Source organism: Glycine soja, chromosome 6 (genome assembly GCF_004193775.1).
Source record: "Glycine soja cultivar W05 chromosome 6, ASM419377v2, whole genome shotgun sequence".
Taxonomy (NCBI): domain Eukaryota; kingdom Viridiplantae; phylum Streptophyta; class Magnoliopsida; order Fabales; family Fabaceae; genus Glycine; species Glycine soja.
The window spans coordinates 6,202,036-6,221,562 of NC_041007.1; the positions used below are offsets into that span (position 1 = coordinate 6,202,036).

At 29.8% G+C, this 19,527-nt stretch overlaps 2 protein-coding genes across 4 annotated transcripts; one reads left to right on the plus strand and one right to left on the minus strand.

Annotated features, from left to right (window-relative positions):
* Positions 1–3,608: 3,608 nt before the first annotated feature.
* On the minus strand, positions 3,609–6,501 carry LOC114415095 (NAC domain-containing protein 100-like). 2 transcript variants are annotated; one of them, XM_028379624.1, is made up of 4 exons: positions 6,245–6,501; positions 5,797–6,013; positions 5,067–5,338; positions 3,609–4,434 (listed from the first exon to the last, which is right to left on the minus strand). In XM_028379624.1, exons 1-4 carry the CDS (start codon positions 6,248–6,250, stop codon positions 3,865–3,867), a joined length of 1,065 nt encoding a protein of 354 aa, XP_028235425.1. In that variant the 5' UTR covers positions 6,251–6,501; the 3' UTR covers positions 3,609–3,864. The 2 variants fall into 2 exon arrangements, with proteins under 2 accessions (XP_028235425.1, XP_028235424.1); XM_028379623.1 differs by having other exon boundaries at positions 3,609–4,437; positions 6,245–6,500.
* Positions 6,502–16,738: 10,237 nt separating this feature from the next.
* On the plus strand, positions 16,739–19,336 carry LOC114415098 (tRNA (guanine-N(7)-)-methyltransferase-like). 2 transcript variants are annotated; one of them, XM_028379626.1, is made up of 3 exons: positions 16,746–16,881; positions 17,674–17,873; positions 18,347–19,336. In XM_028379626.1, the coding sequence occupies exon 3, from the start codon at positions 18,362–18,364 to the stop codon at positions 19,127–19,129; it is 768 nt and encodes a 255-aa protein (XP_028235427.1). In that variant the 5' UTR covers positions 16,746–16,881; positions 17,674–17,873; positions 18,347–18,361; the 3' UTR covers positions 19,130–19,336. The 2 variants fall into 2 exon arrangements, with proteins under 2 accessions (XP_028235428.1, XP_028235427.1); XM_028379627.1 differs by lacking the exon at positions 17,674–17,873 and having other exon boundaries at positions 16,739–16,881.
* The last annotated feature ends 191 nt before the right edge of the window (positions 19,337–19,527 follow it).

The window sequence follows — 19,527 nt, forward strand, 5'->3', positions numbered from 1 at the left end:
CCCAAATGTTTTTTTTATTCGTAGGAATCAAGATCACAGATAATATCAAACGATTTATAATATTTACATATATCATTTTTAACTGATCCTTTTGGTTCCCAAACATCTATATACCTAGATTTCTTTTTTGTTTGACTAATGATAGAAATACTTCCTAGTTGTTAATTAGGATGTAAATAATGTTATGCATTATATGTATATGGTTTAGTAGTTAGAAAAAATAATTTACCCTGGTTCTAAATTTGTTGCATTAGACAAAGGGTTGAGTCATTGAGTTTTTCTTCAATGGATGGATATTGGTGGACTCAATTGAACAGATACTACTTTGCTTTGAATGGTTTTGGAAAGTCGAATTCTAAGAACATGGACCATGCCATGAGTATCGGTAACCTATATGATTTTATCCGAGGTTGTTTGATTGAAAAGCGTCAATTTCTTATTTTTCATTCTTAAATCTTGGGATAAATGAGTTTTTTTTTTTTTTGCTTAATTTATTGATCCGACTTGCAAACGATTTGGTTAAGTTGTTTAATATAAAATATTAATAAATAAGTTGTTTAATATAAAATATTAATAAATAAATTTAAATTAATAGCAAAGGTGGAGTTGTAATTGTAACCCTATCTGCCTTGCTTGTTGCTTTGATAGCTTAAGCTCATCATTTTCACATTAATTTCTTTTAAGTGAGATATTGCAACTCCTCTTGATACGCTTCTTCCTATATTCACCCCTTGACACCACATATTATAGGTCGTTGCCCTCATGCTTGGCCATAGATCACAACCTACTGATACAACACGATGTTTCAATGTTCAATTATTAATAGTACCAATTGTTTGATTGAGTTTTGCTCATCACTCTCATTTTATTGAACACATTCCATGACTTTCTTTTTTTACTCTCAAGTCGTATTTAAGGTAAAAAGGAAAAAGAAGAAAAGACGTGAAGAAAGCGTTTCATTGTTTATGGTGACATCTGGTAAAAAATCCGTGAAGAAATTGTTTCATTGTTTATGATGATATTTGGTAATGGCCGGTGCTGGAGCGTGGGAATGTGAAGACTGTTATATTTGTTTACTTTTTTTACATTAGACTCTTTCAAGTAATTTACATTCTTTGTAAAAAGTTTATTAACATTAAATTAGTTATTAATTATAATTTTTTTAAAATTGTTCTTAAAATTATTGGGGCTATTAATTTTCTTGTTTTACTCAATAATTGTTAATTAATTAATGTGTCTGTCTTTTTTTTCAAATCCTTATAGAGAGATAATAAAGTTATCTTATTTATTTATACCATTTATTATAAAATGATTAAGGTTATTGTAATAAAGAATAATTAATATAAAAAATAACTTACAAAAAGTTTTATGAAAAGGAACAAACATTTAAAAAAAAATTACATTTAGAAACAAAGGTAATATTTGATAACGGTGTTGGAAGAAGCTAAATTATTAAAGAATAATCAAATAATTTATGTTGTGTGGGAATTTATCTTTCCTTTCACTTATATATTATCATTTGTATCAAAAATTATATTTACTCGAGTCTCTCTCTTAATGAACCAAAGGTTAAGACAAAAGAAAATGTTGGTTGTGCACCCTTACTATCAATTCTACTCTTGCATGCATCAAATTTGGACTCACTATTTCATCTATAAACACCACACACCAATTTTGCTTCTTTATAATTTCTATCCAACCTAAAATTTTAATAAGTCATGATAGCACATGAAACAACACTAGATCAATCATCCAATTTGTTAATATAAGCTATTAATTTTAATACTAAATGTATACTTAAATCATAAAATTTAAAAAATATAATTAAGTCTACTCTTTAATTTTAAAACTAAAAATTAGTATAATTAAAAATATTTATTTTAATTTACTTTTAACTATCATTTAAAACCTTTTTATGTTTGATTTTTATATTTAATTATTTTAATTTTTTAAAATAGAAATTCATTACACTATTGGAACTTTTTTTTTGCAAAAATAGAAATGATAATAATAAGTTCAAAGCAACAACGGTTCATAAAAGGAAAATTTTGAAAGTAAAGAAAATTTGTTGCGGAAAAACTTGATCAGACATATGTATAATATTCTCATGCACAAAAAAAGAGAATGTTCTTTATCTCAATAAAATTTGAGAAAAAAATTATCTACGGTAAAAAGTTTTACACGACTATTCACTCAATTTATAATATATGATGATTTTTTTATTTTAAAAATAATTATCTTAAAATAATTTAAAATAATGATTTATGATTGAAAAATATTTGTAAACTTATTTTATACGTAAGTACATAATAATTAAACTCATAAAATTTTACTTGTAACGAAAAAGCAGCAGAGAGTTTTGTAGTTGACTGTGTTGCCACTGCTCATGTATCTATATCTATGTTATGCCCTCCCTATTATGCATTCCCAGTCACGTTTCCCTCAGTCCCTCTCCTCATTATGCAGGTGCTGGCTGGTCTCTGTAGCATTAATTTGTAGTAATCTAGCTCCTTGATTGTCATGTCCTTAAGTTTAGCATTTACTTATATTAATATATAATGTGAAGGGTTTTCGTTTTGGGAAAGCTGGCATGGTGTAGTTATAATTTTCGGGTAGCAGCAGGGTATTCAAGGTTGAGTAGATGGGATGCTATTCTCCCTTTGTAATGGTATGTAGGTTCTGCGGTTTATTTGACTTTGTTATGCGGGTTTAGTGTGTGGGTCAGGGAAGAGTTTATAACTATTGCCTAATGGGGTTGCTTGCAATGAATGAACTTTGACCAGTTATTGTATACCCTCTTCACCGTAGCTTTTGTGCCTATGAATAAATTTTTGTTTTTGCTGTTAAAAAAATCACATTAACAGAGAATTTCATTAGAATAAAAATATATACTATCAATACAATACATTATTAGTATAATGTATTATATTGTTCATATAGATACACAATATTAATTAATTTAATTTTCATTAGAAAAACTATATTAAGCGAGATAACTCAATGCCTATTTGTTTTTCGTTAGAATATGATTTTTTTGATAATTTATTGCCTTGATTAAAAAACTGAAGATTTTAGCTGTGTAGGTAGTAAAAAACAATTAATATTTTATTGTCATCAAAATATTAAAAGTGATGCACTGGATTGCAATTGTTAATATATACTGAAAAGGTGGCGTAACAAAAATTATTTGTTAACCTGAATACGATTATTAAGAACAGTGATGGCACGTGAAAGAGAGATTGTGTGTCTCTTTCTTAATATATAATTGCAAAATATTGAAAGGAAATGTTATTCCAAGGGCTTCGTGATAAATAACTTGTGGCTGAAATATGAGAAAACCATACATGAAGGACAATCATAATAATTAAAAAGTTGTTTTGCACTTCTATTTCAATACAGAAATTAAAAAATAATACCATTTACTTGCAGTTTAGTATTAGACCGTCTTGTTAGTAAAAAAATTTAACTAATGAAAATCAAACTATTAGTATAGAAATCATAATTCCTTCAACATCAATTCTATCGATGTTAGCAGGTTCCAATTTACATGAGAAAGAAAAATCAATGAAACGCAGTAGTTTGCGAATTATAATCGGGGACAAATAACGTAACATATAGCTAGTGATGTTCAATAAAGAAAAGACAGTAGTAATCGATAAACAAACATTCAAAATGTTACTTGATTGAAAAGGTACACGATCACTAGGATACCGGTCGTCATTTTCCGGCATAAAACTTGGAAACACAAGAAAATAGCAGAACTTCAATTTTATGGTAGCTGATCCAACTAAACTTATATATATAGTAATAGTACTAGGTACTAGATTATGCCTAATAAACTAAATAAGGGTGTCTCATCATAATTTAGTAGGAAGGCCAATAGTTGTCTAGATCCATGCAGTGATCGACGCCCATATACCTATTCCCATGCAAATTCAAGTTACTCATTTCTGCTCCATAACCTACATTCTCAGCACCAAGAGAACTGGTTGTCATCATGCTGGAATTGGCATCAAGTACTTGAGCCATCGTATGAACAGGAGCAGGAGAAGGTTGCATTGGCCTTAAAATGGGTTGTGTTGTGGCTGTTGCTCCTCCTCCTCCAAGGTTCAAATTGAGCCCTGAAATGGTGAATCCTCCTCCTGTCGATGATGATGTAGGGTAGCTCAAGTGGGATTGAATTGGCAGGTTGACACTACTGGTTGATCCACCCCCTCTCAAAACCCTAGCAAGTTCTGCTAACTCAGCACTGTTCATGTAGTTTCTTCCATAAAGGAAATGAGCACCAGGATCTCCCAGTTGCATCATTAGCGGAGGCAAAATATTTGGTTCTATTTCCAAGCTGTATGGATTCACTGCTCTTGCATGGTTGGAAGAAGGGTACTTCTTCGCATTACCACTTTTCTTGAATACCCGGCACACCACCCATTCATCCTGCTGCACGTATGAAAGTGAATGTTATGTTTAATTCATTTCCCCCCTCAAAATGTTGGGTAAGAACTTATTATTCCTCAAAATGGAGTAATTATTATATGGTCTGATACCATTACGTGATCATTATTTATATACATAATCAAGTTTTAATTTATTAAAAAAAATTGATAAACTTAATTATGTATCACATGGAGACGCATAAAGATTGACCGCAACTATAGTGATCTAGCATTATATAACGATTGTCATTAAAATTGCTACCCAATTCTTATGTTGTTCATTGAGTTTTGGCTACATAGAGAGGACATTGCTCTAGTATTAGGTCTCCATTTTCTTTGTCTCTCTAACAAAAAAATAAAACCTTTGGCTCGAAAAATAAGCAATTAGCTGGGAGAAGATATAAGATGGTTTAATGATTAAAAGAAAAAAATCACAATTTTGATTTCATCTAGTAACAAAAATCAATATTTATCAATAAAATAAATAGTTATAGAAGAAAAAATTCAATAATATTATTTTGCAATAAATGACATTAATTTTTTCATTTGAGGAACATGAAGGAGAGAGAAAAAAATGAAGTGATTTGAAACCATTGTCCTAATTAAGGTTAGTGGAAGAAGCAAAACATGTACCCTGTTAGTTCTATAGCTGGATTTTGAGTGAATGCGATATTCATGCATGACCCAGTTGCTTTTTTCTCCTCTGGGAGCTCTGCCTTTGTAGAAAACTAAAGTCTTCTTCATGCCAATCAACTCCGATGTTTCACTGTTGAAGATCTCCTTGTCTTTCCCTGTGGTCTTCCAATACCCGGCGTTAGTTGCTCGATTTGTTCTCACACCCGTTGGGTATTTACGGTCTCTCAGACTGAAGAAGTACCATTCTTTTTCTCCCATCTTTGCCTTCCCTATTTCATGAAAAAATTATAGAATAATTTATTGATGAGAATATATACATTCAAATTATTATATATAGCACGTATATATTATCCATATATCACAAGAAAGACAAACGTCTACCCTAATATATGGAAATATTTAGATTAGTTAGCTTAGCGTGTTATATAACAAAAAATATAATGGATTTGGAATAAGTGTGTCAATCACTTTCCCGTAAAAAAAGATACCAGAATTGGATGCGTGTATTAGGAAGAAACCCTAGAGGCTAGAGATATGTAATTTTTGAAAACTATGGAGATGAAAAGATTGAATGGTAGATTGAAAACAATATGATAAAAAAACATATAATTACATGCATCTACAAGAAAAACCCAAAATCAAATAAATAATGTCTGCAATTATATAGTATCCGTGCATAAAAACGAATTACAAATAAACAGAAGATAAACAACAAAAACACATGTACCTGGCAGCTCCCATGGCTCACATTTGTTGAGATCTACATCAGTTATTGCTCTCCCTGTAAAATTAGAATCCGATATCTTATTTACCAGATAGCATGTGACAAGTTCTTCATCGGTAGGGTGAAATCGAAATCCCGGTGGTAGGGTTTCCTCTTTTGCACGGGTTCCTTCCATTTCTATTTCCGTAGTCCCCTCCTTGACAATTGCTTCCTTTTCCTTCTGTACGACACAAAAAATGGCACGATAGGCATCTTAGGAAAAAGCTTCACAAAATTTTGAACAAAGTTCAAATAAAAGCTCTTCGTTTTATGAATCCACTACTCAAGAGGAGGTAACATGCCCTTTGGAGAAAAATTAATCACACAAAAACTTTCTTAATTCTTCAAGAAGAGGAAGAAAAATACTTGAAAATTATGAACTGTTAGATCAATAAGTTAAGCAGTTGCTTACTTGCATGGAGAAACAAACTCTTCTTGAATCAGGTTTTGATGCTTTATATAAGTTATATGGTTCACTTGGAAACGAAACAATGATTTGAGAGATACTGCAAAGTAGGATAAATTTAAAGAAGATCAATGAGGGGAGAGAGCTTTCTAATTACTACTAATCACCGTGCATGGAGGGTAGGGAATTTAAGTACAAAGGTAACGAAGAAAAACAAGGAGGAGTGTGTTTCTGAAGCTTCCACCAAATGTGGGTCTTCACCTTCAAGTTGCATATAGACCAGTAGCTGTAAATACCAAGAAGGATAGCTATATCGACTTGAATTAGAATGACGATCTTGACCTCGCTACTATATGTATGAAAGATGATAAATGAATAATTTTCTTTGCTGACTGCTTTTACAAAGATAATTTTATAATGAGCAATACCTAATGGAGATAAATAAAAATAATAAATGTGTGAAGTTATTCGATGGTGATGATTTACTCTTGGAAAAATATTAGTAGATAACATAACAAATGTTAGTTAACTCCTACAGAAAAGAAGAAGAAGAGAAAGAATAGATATATAATATGAGGTGATAAAAGAAAGAGAGAAAAAATAAATAAATTTTGATTGATGATTTATTTAATATATAGATATATCTATATATTATCACATTTTACCCTTTCCTCCATGATATAAACATTATTCCTTCCATTTCTTTTTAGTTGTTATTTTTTTAACAAAAATTGCTTTTATTTATTTATAAGTTTAAATTACTTATATATTTATCCAACTATTGAATAATTTGCATTCTTATCATAAGCAATAAACCATAAAAGTTATCTTAATTTTTTTTTAATAAAAAAACTACTATAAACAAAAAGAATTTTGAATCACATTTATTGTTTTGAGAGCCAACAGAAAAGACACCGTGCATGGGAGTCAATCATGCACACGTAATGAAGTGGGCCCTACTTTATACGAATGATTTATACAAGAACCAACGGGGATGAGCCACGTTGTATATGGCCGCGCGTTGTATATAAGTGAGGAGAATCAAAAAGTCAAAATGCACGAAGAATAGGACTAGGACAACATGAACATGAACATGAATGACAATGAAGATGTCAGATGGGGTTCCCTAGGTCGCCAACCTCTGCATATTAAAATTGAATTATTTCATGGAAGACCGTTTCTCTTCTCCCTGACCAATTTCCAGAAATCCCTGTCGTCCTTGAATTCTCCTTTCTTTTGCCTTCATTTTCCACTATCCATACCCCAATATTTCTCATTGTCATTAAGTGCATTTTAAATGATTAAAAAGTACCACAATTAGTTAAATTCTATGCACACACTCGATTCCATTACATGCAATTTGACGGAAACCACAACTCAATTAAGGTGATCAGCATAAGAAGCTATTGAAAAGCATGTGTGTTAGGATCAACCAACACACCACATTTACATTTGACAAATATAGAGACCTAATAACCACTAACATCCAACTTTATCAATTTAATTATTAAATAATATAATATACATTTATCATAATCATTATGTATATAATTCTAAACAATTTAGTATTATGATTATCTTCAGTAAAACTAATTTAAAAGTTAACCGAAAGTTTTTAAGTTAGTTTATTAAATCATAAATATTCAATAAAATTAATTGTTAAAATAGTTAAAAAATATAAAATAATATATATATATATATATATATATATATATATATATATATATATATATATATTTTAAACTAAAAATATTTTAAGAATAAATGGGAGCAAGGAATATGGGGTGTGAGTAATGTCTCTCTGTAAGTGTTGATCTCCCTGTGATGGCATAATTAGTGTGTTGCGGTTTATGCAATGTGTGATGTATATCTCATGTTAAAACTGATATTGCAGTGGGTATGACATCTCTTATGTTTATCTCTGAAAAGCTAAAAATTAATATTTTAAAAAATATTAAAAATTATTTAAAAAAGTTTATTTATTGAATAATTAAAAAATTCAGCTAATAAAAAAAATAAAAATTAATTAAAATAACGTGTCGAATGTGATATATATATATATATATATATATATATATATATATATATATATATATATATATATATATATATATATATATATATATATTAAATTTGCTTGTGCTAAAAGATATAGAGGAAGCGGAAGCTAAAAGCATGACAAGCTACATAATCGCCAGGATCCTGGGAATTTTTTTTGGCTTTATATACTAGTACTATATATTGTAAAACACTTCTGCTATTATTATTTAATAATATCGATTTATTTTATCTTTAGGTATCTATTAGCAAACACTAGGCTACAACATAAGGCAAGATATGAATTCAGAAAAAGAAAAAGAAAAAAAAGCTAGATATGATCTCTTGCATATATCATGTCCTGGTGTATAGCAGTTGACTAAGGTCTCCCCCTACTCATGAATAATTAACCCCGAGGCAAGAGCGCTTTTTAAAACAGAATTATAAATTAAATTAGTGCCTATATAGAAATAATTTATCGTTTTAAATTGTTTTCTCTTCTCTGCGTGTGGAATTTTCATGATTTAACTAACCAGGAATGACGAATTATGTACAGTACTTGAAGCTAAATGAATTCAAGGGCGCTGGGATGAATCATGACAAAAAGCAAGAAAAACAACGACCACCCAAATGGACCATATCCTTAATTTAGCATGTTTGTGTCTGTGTTTTTAAGAAATTTTTTTTAGCAATACTCTTTCCAATACATTCTTAAGAAATTCCCATGAATTATAACTGTAAGAGATGTACGTAGTTGAAAATCAACAAAAGATGATTCATACGACTTAATTAATTTGTTGTATGCAATGATATTAATTTGTTCCATATCCAATGATATCAATTTGAGTTTCATCATTTGAACATTAATTTTGAAAAATGTATTTGTAATTGTATATATTTATCTTTATCATTTTCTTAATTTGTAATTTTATTCATATATTTCAATTTTAATTGTACAAAGCATTACTCTTAATTTTAATTTCGTTCGTTCTCCTATATATATATGTGAACTGACTAGATGCTGCAAAGTTCCGTGCCTTGACCGTTTATATATGGTTCTTAATGATTTTTTTTTTCCGGTTTTCTTTTTTTGGTACATAGTTTTCTTAGGACCATTTGCCCCTTAAGGTAGATGTAATTAATTTGTTTGACAAATGTGAGGAAGTTACAACCAATTGGAACTCATAGTGTATATCTGGGAAAGACTTGTACGTCAAATATATGTCATAGATGACCCAGGGGGTCTTGGTAGGTATTCTACAGCAGAATACTGAAGAGCTAAGTAAATTCTCTAAGCTTCTTTTAAAAGTGACACCAGTAATTATGGACTAATGGCTATTACATTAATATTCTAGCCTCACCTTCAACTTCTCCATCAGCAGTAAATGACCAGCATTCTAAATTTTTTTAAAAAAATTATTAAAAGCATCTGTAATAAGCGATAAAGACATGCATTTTCTCCCATTATATAAAAATTAAACCACTAGTTCTATGATGGAAAATAGGATTCTGCAATGCAATACACGTATGCTGTGTAATTTTCTTGTTTGATTGGCGAAGAACACTATATTAATTGGAGTACTCTGTAAATTTCATTAAACTGGCTTTTGGCCTAATCCACATTAATTTGGTATATATAAAATACATTTTTAAAAAAAATTATTTTTAGTCCTTGTAAACTTCATGTTCAAATTATAAAATTCTTGTAACTTCATGTTCAAATTATAAAATTCTTGTAATATCAGTTTTTTTGTTGATCTTTACTGTTAATTAACTTCCATTGACGTGGCTTGCAGAAAGCCACGGTAACATGCATGCAATTAATAGGATTACATGTCAACACTTGAATGTTGCATGCATACTAACCTCAGATACCACTATTCTACAATTAATACTTAGCATCAGAAAATCTCTTTTTTTTACTATCTAGTATCCATAACTATTAGATGTTGTTCTTCTTCTTTTTTTTTTTTGCATTAAACTTTTAGTTTATCATTCTTGGCCATAGTAAATGATGTTAGGAGAAACAAAAATACGATATCACAAGGAAAAATGCAAGTAACACAAACAAAAATCAAATCACCATTTTTGCATTCCTTGTGTTCCTTGAAACATGGAGCTAGGAATTTCTTATAAGAACTAAAAAAATCATATATTTCACAAAGGATCGGACCAAAATGTTGATTAAGCATTCGTTTTTGTCTATCTTTATTAATTGACAAATCAGAATGTAAATGTTCTTTGAGACATCATGTTTGAAAGTTTGAAACAAAACTCTGGCTTCGTAGCAGCCATCAAATGTTCAACCAAATGCCTTGAGAAATTATATTATATATATTTAATTACATAAATTTCACATACACGACCGATCATTCTTAGAAGCAAGACGAGCCTATTTTCATGTCATGTGTATTATTGATTCAGGGGGAAATTAATTTTTTGTGATTGTGTTGCACAACTATGTATATACATATCTATGTGTAGATACAGAAATTACTATATGCGCAAATGAATCAATATCCATAAAGGCCTTTTCATCTTTCAGGTTGCATTGCTTTGGTTGTTTATGCTAAGTGAGCATTATTTCTTGTGCTCTTACTTCACTTCAATAAAATCTTTGCCTTATAAAAAAAAAATCCAGTGCAGGCCGGTTTTGGCTTATACGTGTGATACAAAGGCCAAACGAGAGATTTCACTAAAGAGTAGGATTATAACCAATCTTGTCTTCAAATGAGAAAGTTTTGCTTGTCTCATACGTAGTTTAAATTGTCGGAAGAGGATGGTGAATTATTTGTGTAGTCTTTTAATTGTTGATATTTTTTCAAAGGTAGGTAGTTATGATATTGGAATGATTCACGGCTTTAGCATTAAATTATCAAGCAATAACTGAGTTTCAGAGCTCATACAAATGTTCTATACAACTAGCTTCTTACTTATCATTCACTTCAAATAATTTAATTTAACTGTCTCCATCTTGTTTACCTGTTCTGAAAAGTTCAACTAATCTTTTCATTGAAGCTTCAAATTCAGAAAATAATTGGAATTCGTGGGTGACAGTAGTACGTTGGTTTTTATGTGCGGGTGACGTGGGGAGTATATTTAACTAATGACCAAATTATGATTAAATTCATGATGCCACATGATAATTTTCTTAATTACCGAGACTCTTCTAGCTAGTGGCATTAATGACATGATTTAACAATATGTGAACTGTGGAGGAAATTTTACTTTGGATAATAAATCAAAAATTAATTGGCTTTGACTGTGAATCGATATAATTAAGATAAGTGTCCTTTTAAATATGTTGTAGAGGCTTGCTGCTGGTATATATATCACCGCATGTCAGATGTCCAGTTTTTTTTTTTAATATATATATATATATAAAAAAACAAAGTGAACACGTGTAAACTAAAACAAAAGTTCAAGGGATTTTTTTTTTACTTTGTTTTCTATTTTCAGAATTTTTTTATAAGAAATAGTGCAAATAATTTTGATGATTTATTATTTTCATTTCCTATTTCCAGTATAAATTTCAAGAAAAAAATGAAAAAATGAAGAAACCCCCCCCCCCCCCCCCCTCTTAAATTGCTGATCTTGATAAGCGCTAATCGAAATTTTAATAATTAATTATTTTTTTTAATAAGTTTGTTAAAAGGTGATTTTTTAAGATTATGCAAAATTTTACAGCTAAACTCTAAACTGCTAGCTATAGCTAGTAAAGGTTGGGTTAGCTTCCATGAATGCACAGTGTTTTCTATGTATATATATCATCTGTAAAAGAAAGGAAACGTAAAGAGGACTAGACTTCGTAACGTAATTTTTAGTATATCAAGTTTTACTGTTTCTTTTATACATTCCTCTAGGTTTCATTATGTAAATCTTTCTGTCCATACAACTATGCCCTTTTGAATATATATTTTGTATCCTCTTTGGAAAAAAAATTATATGGGACGTCAATATCCTTTTTTTTTTTCTTTTCCTGCATCCTAGTTAGCTATAATTATTTCAACATCAGTTATATATGTATTTCTGATTGATGTATTAAACTAGCTTGATTATTATATTAAGTATGGAATGACTTATTGGTTGCAGTTTTTTCATATTTCTTGATTTATTTTATTCTGAAGTGCTTGACAAGTAAGATAACAGGCATATATATAACCGGTCTGTCACACATTTAGAGTTAGGGTAATTCTTTACTTCTTCGCTTCTTCCTCTTTCGTGACAAATGCACGTCAACCACTTAACCATTAGTATTGACAAAGTCGTTTCAAGAAACAAAAGCTAATTAAATTAAGATGATATCTTAATGGAATGGTACGAAATGTACTTATTATTGTGTCCATTGGTATTTGATTGAGTAGAGTAAAAATAAACACACAGCTGGATTTTGTTATGAATCAAGAATACTTACTAAACAACTCAAGTGATGGACTAATTAACGGTGATCGCTCATCCGTTTAGGCTAGGTTTGTGAATTTGTTAACACGAGTTTTGATGTATCAAAACGGAGGAGAAATAATTTATAGTTGTAGAGCAAATTTACATTTCAGTAGTTTGTATACGTAAAAATAAACACACAAATAATAATTTATATGTACGTATTCTGATGAAGATTCTGGCAAATTAAAAAGAATTCTTATTACCTAATTTTTCTATTTGATTTGGTGTTTGAACTAATGGGTAAGGGAAAAAAAAGGGTTGTTAGACTTAGACAACAATGTCATTCATCAAATATGGTAATCCAATTCATGACAGAGGTCCACAACCTCTCAAATGCTTTAATTTTGGATTTTTACTCCTATAATTAAGTCTATGTACACAGTTCAATTTAGATTAGCCGACATCTATTAGTTGTCACTTCCACTTGCCAAAGGTCCCAGATTAAACAAGCAAAATAACATATCTGAGATGTTTTTTCATTTCTGTCAATATCCTGCAATGTCCAACAGTTGACAAAGTAGCCAAAACAAATTAATGTGGATTTTTCTTTTGTTTGAAAATATTATAATTTATAACATGGTCATATTAAAGCTCATTAACGTGAATTAATCATTTAGGAAATATTGTTTTCATTTGTGAGTTTCAATATAATTAACAGAGAAGAGTATAAGGACTAAGATTAGCTAGACAAAATTTTGTTTAAAGACTAAAAATAAAATTTGCAAAGTTAAAGAATGAAAAACATATTTTACCCATAAAATTTTAAAATATATTTATATATACCTTAAGTTATACCGACATGTATAGAACAAATGAACAAAAAAGTGTAAGACAAGCTAGAGGCAATGTTAGATATGGAAATTGTTTGATAGTGTAAAACCATAATAGCTAGCTTGCATTTTCATTAGAACGTACAGAGTATATTTGAAGCTTAATTAAAGACATGTTTGTCTGTTATTTAGCTAAATCACATATATTTTTATTTTCAAAATAGTGATGTATGTATATGTTAGCTTAAGTGAAGCACAAGTAGGCTATCCCCGGTCTATTCGTTATCGTTCTTGTCTATTTATTCTAGAATCGTGAACGAATGACATAAATATGACATCTGATTCTGGCATAACCATTTTTTTTAGGATGATTAATCTATTTTGTGATGAAACATTAGCAACAACATATAATAATTAGAAGTAGCTGGGATTTCAGGAAAAAAAAAAGATAGGACATTCACTTTACAAGATATAGTTTTTTTTTTTCTTTTTATTTCTATAGGTTTTTAACCTTGATCAGATTCAGCAAAAATAAAAATTTATACACAATAATGATATAACACTATTATAGCCTTGTATTGGGAGTAAAGCTGCTAGGATCTTTTAACAATATTCTTGCAAAATATCCATCCGAATAACTGAAATCTTTTAAGTTATATATTTCACGTAAAAAAAAAAATGTCTATACTAAGATTACCAAGGTGTATCCTGAACATATATAGAGATAAAAAATGATTCACACACTTGTAATTTGAAGACTTAAAGCGTGTAATGCTAAACCTTTGACTATTTTTGAGTTCACATCATAACAGACCTACCGTTGACGAAAGTGATCAAATTAAGATAGGGCTGCAAAATATAAATTAGTACACTGACAAATCAATCTAAATCGCTAGCTAATTTGCTTTTCGCATATGACACGCATGTTAACTAAAGGTCATGACTCTTGCATACAATATACATGAAGACATGTTGAAATTCAATTTTGCTATATATCGTTTACTTGGACAAGAGGGTAGCAAATGTACTTATGCTCATTACACTCCAATACAAATCCAGCATTATATATATGTGCGTCCGATTTTATAGGTGATGGCATGGTGATTTCAGATTTATATATGACAATATTGCAGAAAGAGTACAACTAACATGAACTAGGATTTTGTATTTGAATATCAGCAAGTTAATTATTAAACAGATATTTCACATTTGTGTATATACACGTTTCCGAAACAAGGAAAAAAAAAAAAGGAGTGAGAGAAGAAGGAAAACAAGAGTTGACAACACTGAGATATATGCTGCCTTTCAGGTCTTACAGAAAACCTTACATATTTTAAATACGTTCCTGCAATTTAATAATTTTTTCATTTTTGTTTTTGTAAAAAAAAATGTAATCCTTACAAAATATGTTTGCTTTATTTTTTATTCTTAAAATATTTTAGATAATGTTTTTTATTGTTAAAAATATTTTTTTATTGTTCAAAGTATTATTTAAAGCTTTTTAAGAATAAAAAAAATAAAATAAACACATTTTATAATTAAGGATTAAAACAATTTTTTTACATGAACAAAAATAAAAAAGTATTAAATTTTAGGAACGAAAAATGTATTTAAAATTATATATATATATATATATATATATATATATATATATATATATACACGGAATTTTTTCCTTCTGTAAATATAAAAAAGAATAAAAAAGAGTGGATCCCAGTTCGAAGTAAATATTACAAGCTTTAATAAAAGATTACATATGATATAATGTTATATGCAATGAGGAATCCAGACATTTTAGAGAGTGAGAACAATACTCATATATAAATTTATAACATTAAGAATATAACATAACTTTTTTTAAAATATAAATATAAATGACAATTAAAAAAATTAGATGATTATCTCATTTTGAACACTTAAAAAATCTCTCTTTCGATGTAACTAAGTTAGGAAAGCCAAAACTCAAAATTTTGATTTTTACTAATATTTTACTTTGCATTAAAAATTTATATGAACAAGGTCATTTACCGATTTATTATATATATATATATATATATATATATATATGTATGTATGAGAAATTTAAGAAATTAGTGGAGACATTTATCTTTTATTTTATTTTTCTCCTTTTCACGGTGTTTCTTTTCTCGGTGATGATATTTAATCCTTAAATTTAAACTTAAATAAAGGAAAGGAGGGGGGAAAATAGTTCCCATGGCAATTTTTTCATCTTTAATTATTTTTATGCGTGCAAGCAATATTAATGAAAGGAAAAATTAAATTGGCTGTCCTATTTTTATGAAATTCATCGGAATTTTGGAAAAAAAAAAACGTTTGAACCATTTCTTATTTTTTACTTTCTTTGTTGTGTTTTACTTTTTGAGGCTCAAGAACACAAATATTTTGGGCCCAGGTTGAAGCAGGCCAAGTGTAATGAACCCAAACACAATTCAGGTTTTTCTTGTGCACCCAGAATTGATGGTACACCCAACACAACACACACAATTCTAATTTTATCCTTCCTTAAAACTGATATGGATACTGGACTTATAGATTGTCAACCTGTAAGCGGCAATCCATATTGGGCTTATAGAGGGGTCCATATGATTTTTTTAATTTTTTTAAAAAAATATATATTTTAAGAATTAATTTAAAATTAATTTCTCGTGCAAGGATTAAACATGTGACTTTTGTACTATTAGCACGACACTCTAACCAATTGAGCAGATAAGCCAATTATTTTATAAAATAATTAATATCGTTATATATAACACTAAAATTTTTAATGTATATTAAATGCATATGTAAATTTAGATAATAAATTTTGTTACAATTAATTTTGATCTAATAATTAATTTTTTTATATATGTAAATTCTAAATAAAAATCATAGGTTTAATAAAAATTTATATATGTAAAGAAAATACATTATTAAATCAAAATTAATTATAATAAGGTCAACAAATATATTAATAGATTTATGTTAATAATATATTTTTTTACAAATATAAATTTTTGTTAAATCTATGATTTTTATTTACAATTTATATATGTAAAAAAATTAATTATTAGATTAAAATTAATTGTCAATCTATAAGCCACAGTCCGTATTGGGCTTATGGATTTGTAATTTGCATCAGTTTTACATAAGGATAAAATTGGAATTGCGTATGTTGTGCCGGTGTACCAGCAATTTGTAGGGTGCACAAAGAAAACCTACACAATTCCCTCCTTCACTTCTGCTTCAACAATTCAAAGCCTGCTTCTGTTTCGGTTTTACCTTTCTTCGTTTCGTTGCTGCTACAACCGCTACTTGTAGAGCCTCAGCAAAGTCACAGAATTCAGAATCAGTATCGAAGAATTCAATAGTTTTCTCCAGGATTCTCTCTGTTAGGTAACCTGATTAATCCCAAACGCCTTCTTCGTGCTTTTTTTTTTTTTTAATGATTTATATATATTTATTTTTATTGTGATCGATTGTTCTCTGTAGTAAATCGATTACGGTTCTTTTTCTTTTTGGGTTTAATATAGGGTAAGTTTGACGTTTGTTTACGAATCACGTCTGTGATGTTTCACTGTGTGGAATGTCATGTAAAACGGTGTGCACACCAGGTGCTCGCCATAATTCCTACACCACAAACTTGCGTTATTCAACTATCGTTTACTAAAATTACTGTCATCTAGTTCTTAATTATTTCGAAAATATACACATAATCTGTTATTTTGTTCCTCTATTTAGTATTTGATAAACTTATAATTTTGTTATTAAACAATAGTATACTGTATACTCCAGATTTTTATATATGAATTATAAAGTAATTAATACAAAAATCAATAATTGTCTATTTGTCTGTGCTATGCCATAGGTAGGAAATACCAAAATACATTTTGATTCTTCAAAGTTCATTGATGTAGTCATCCAATTTTTTTTTTATTAACAATAAATTACTATAACAGCATGGTACTATTAATAGCATTGGAACCAAGATGGTTTCTTTGTAATTTGTGGTGTTGAGGAATTCTAGAGTCTAAGAATCAGAAAATCAGTTGTGGTTGACCATCTACATCTATCTAATTGTAGTATATTTTTGGTCTTAATAATTATGACTATTCAAGCGTCCTCAAAGCAAGTGTACATGTTATTGCTTTCTTTCTGGAAGATAATATTGTGTTCATGTATTAGCAGGAACTCTTACTTTGCCATTCAATCCACACCTCAGTCAGAAATTAACAAATTTGTGACAGATGTATGCTTTTAAATGTGTATATGGACATTCAACTTGTAATAATGAGGATATTCCTTCATGGGGCAGTATGATTTCAAGTTTTCAACTTATGATATCTGCTAAAGAAATTTGAGTACTTCAGAAGTTGCAGCACGAAGAGGTCCATGTCTTTTTGTTATTTTCTTTCCAATGTTACCTTCCCGATTGTTAATGAGACAAGACAAATTTTAGTTAGCAACGTGATAGTGTAATACCAAGTGTCATTATTGTGATTGAACAAATCCAACCTTATTCTGAATCTGAAAAATTTAAAATGACCAATTTATGAAGACAATGGAACTTGGCAATCAGACTTGTGACATACTTTAATGTATTAGTAGGTTAGATGAAATTAGTTTCCGTTAACTTCAGTATTCAATCTTGATATTAATGTCTTAGCAACGTGTACACCACGATGCCTGATTAAAAATCAATGGCATGAAAAGTAGTGGAACCTTGATAGCTCACATTCTCACAAGTTTTTTGCCTTGTATTTGTGTTACAGTTTTAATAAACTATATATATGTTTCTCTTTCAATCATCAGCATATCTTCTTTATTCTGAAGATTCTGACTTTTACTATACTGCCTGCAGTTTGAATAAAGAGACATGTCTAAGACTGAGGTAAATCCAACTATCAGCAAGTCAACTGGATTGCCTCGAAAGCGCTTCTATCGAGCACGAGCACACAGCAATCCGCTGAGTGACTCTCACTTCCCTGTGCCAATTTCACCCAGCCATGTTGACTATTCCCTCCATTACCCTCAGTTATTGCCCTCGTCTGGTCAAGCTGATACTTTCAAAAAGATCCAGTTTGCTGATGTTGGTTGTGGTTTTGGAGGGCTGCTCATAAGTCTTTCCACTCTGTTCCCAGAAACATTGATGATTGGAATGGAACTTAGAGACAAAGTGACTGAGTACGTCAAGGAACGAATTTTATCTTTAAGGGTAGCAAATCCAGGTCAATACCAAAATGTTTCTGTGGTACGAACTAACTCCATGAAGTATATTCCCAATTACTTTGAGAAAGGAACGCTCTCAAAGATGTTTTTCTTGTTTCCTGATCCTCATTTTAAAGAGAAGAATCATCGCCGTAGGGTTATCAGTCCATTCTTGCTAGATGAGTATGCTTATGTTCTCGAGGTTGGTGGAATTATATACACAATAACAGACGTAGAAGAGCTTGGGTACTGGATGAAGTCTTGTCTGGAGAATCACCGCATGTTCGAAGCTTTGACTGATAAAGAACTTGAAGCAGATGCAGTTGTGAAGCTTTTAAGTTCTGCTACTGAAGAAGGCCAAAAGGTTGCTAGAAATGGGGGACAAACTTTCCAGGCTATATTCAGACGCATTGTACCATCGGATCAAGCATCCTAGATTTCTGCTGCCTAATCTAGTGCGCTGCAAATTAAAATTAAAAAATGCTTGTTGCATGCTAAGCATTGGATTGATCTGTTTACTTTACTGGTATACGATTGGCTTCATTAGGATCACATGGCCTTTGCCATCTTTTATTTGCTATGTGCTTATTTTCATGTTTAACTGAAATTATTCGATTTTGAAAGCAAAACTATAATGGAGAGTGTTTTGTTTGTTTTTTTATATCAGCAAATAAAAAGTATATAATAAAAACGGTGTAAAAGAGATACCCATCAAATACAAGCACAAGGGGACCATGTTATAAGCAGGGAAGGAAGTTCCTACCATGACAACAACTTTCCCTACATAACTATAACCCTATGAAATAACAAAAAATAACCACTGTTTTGCATAAC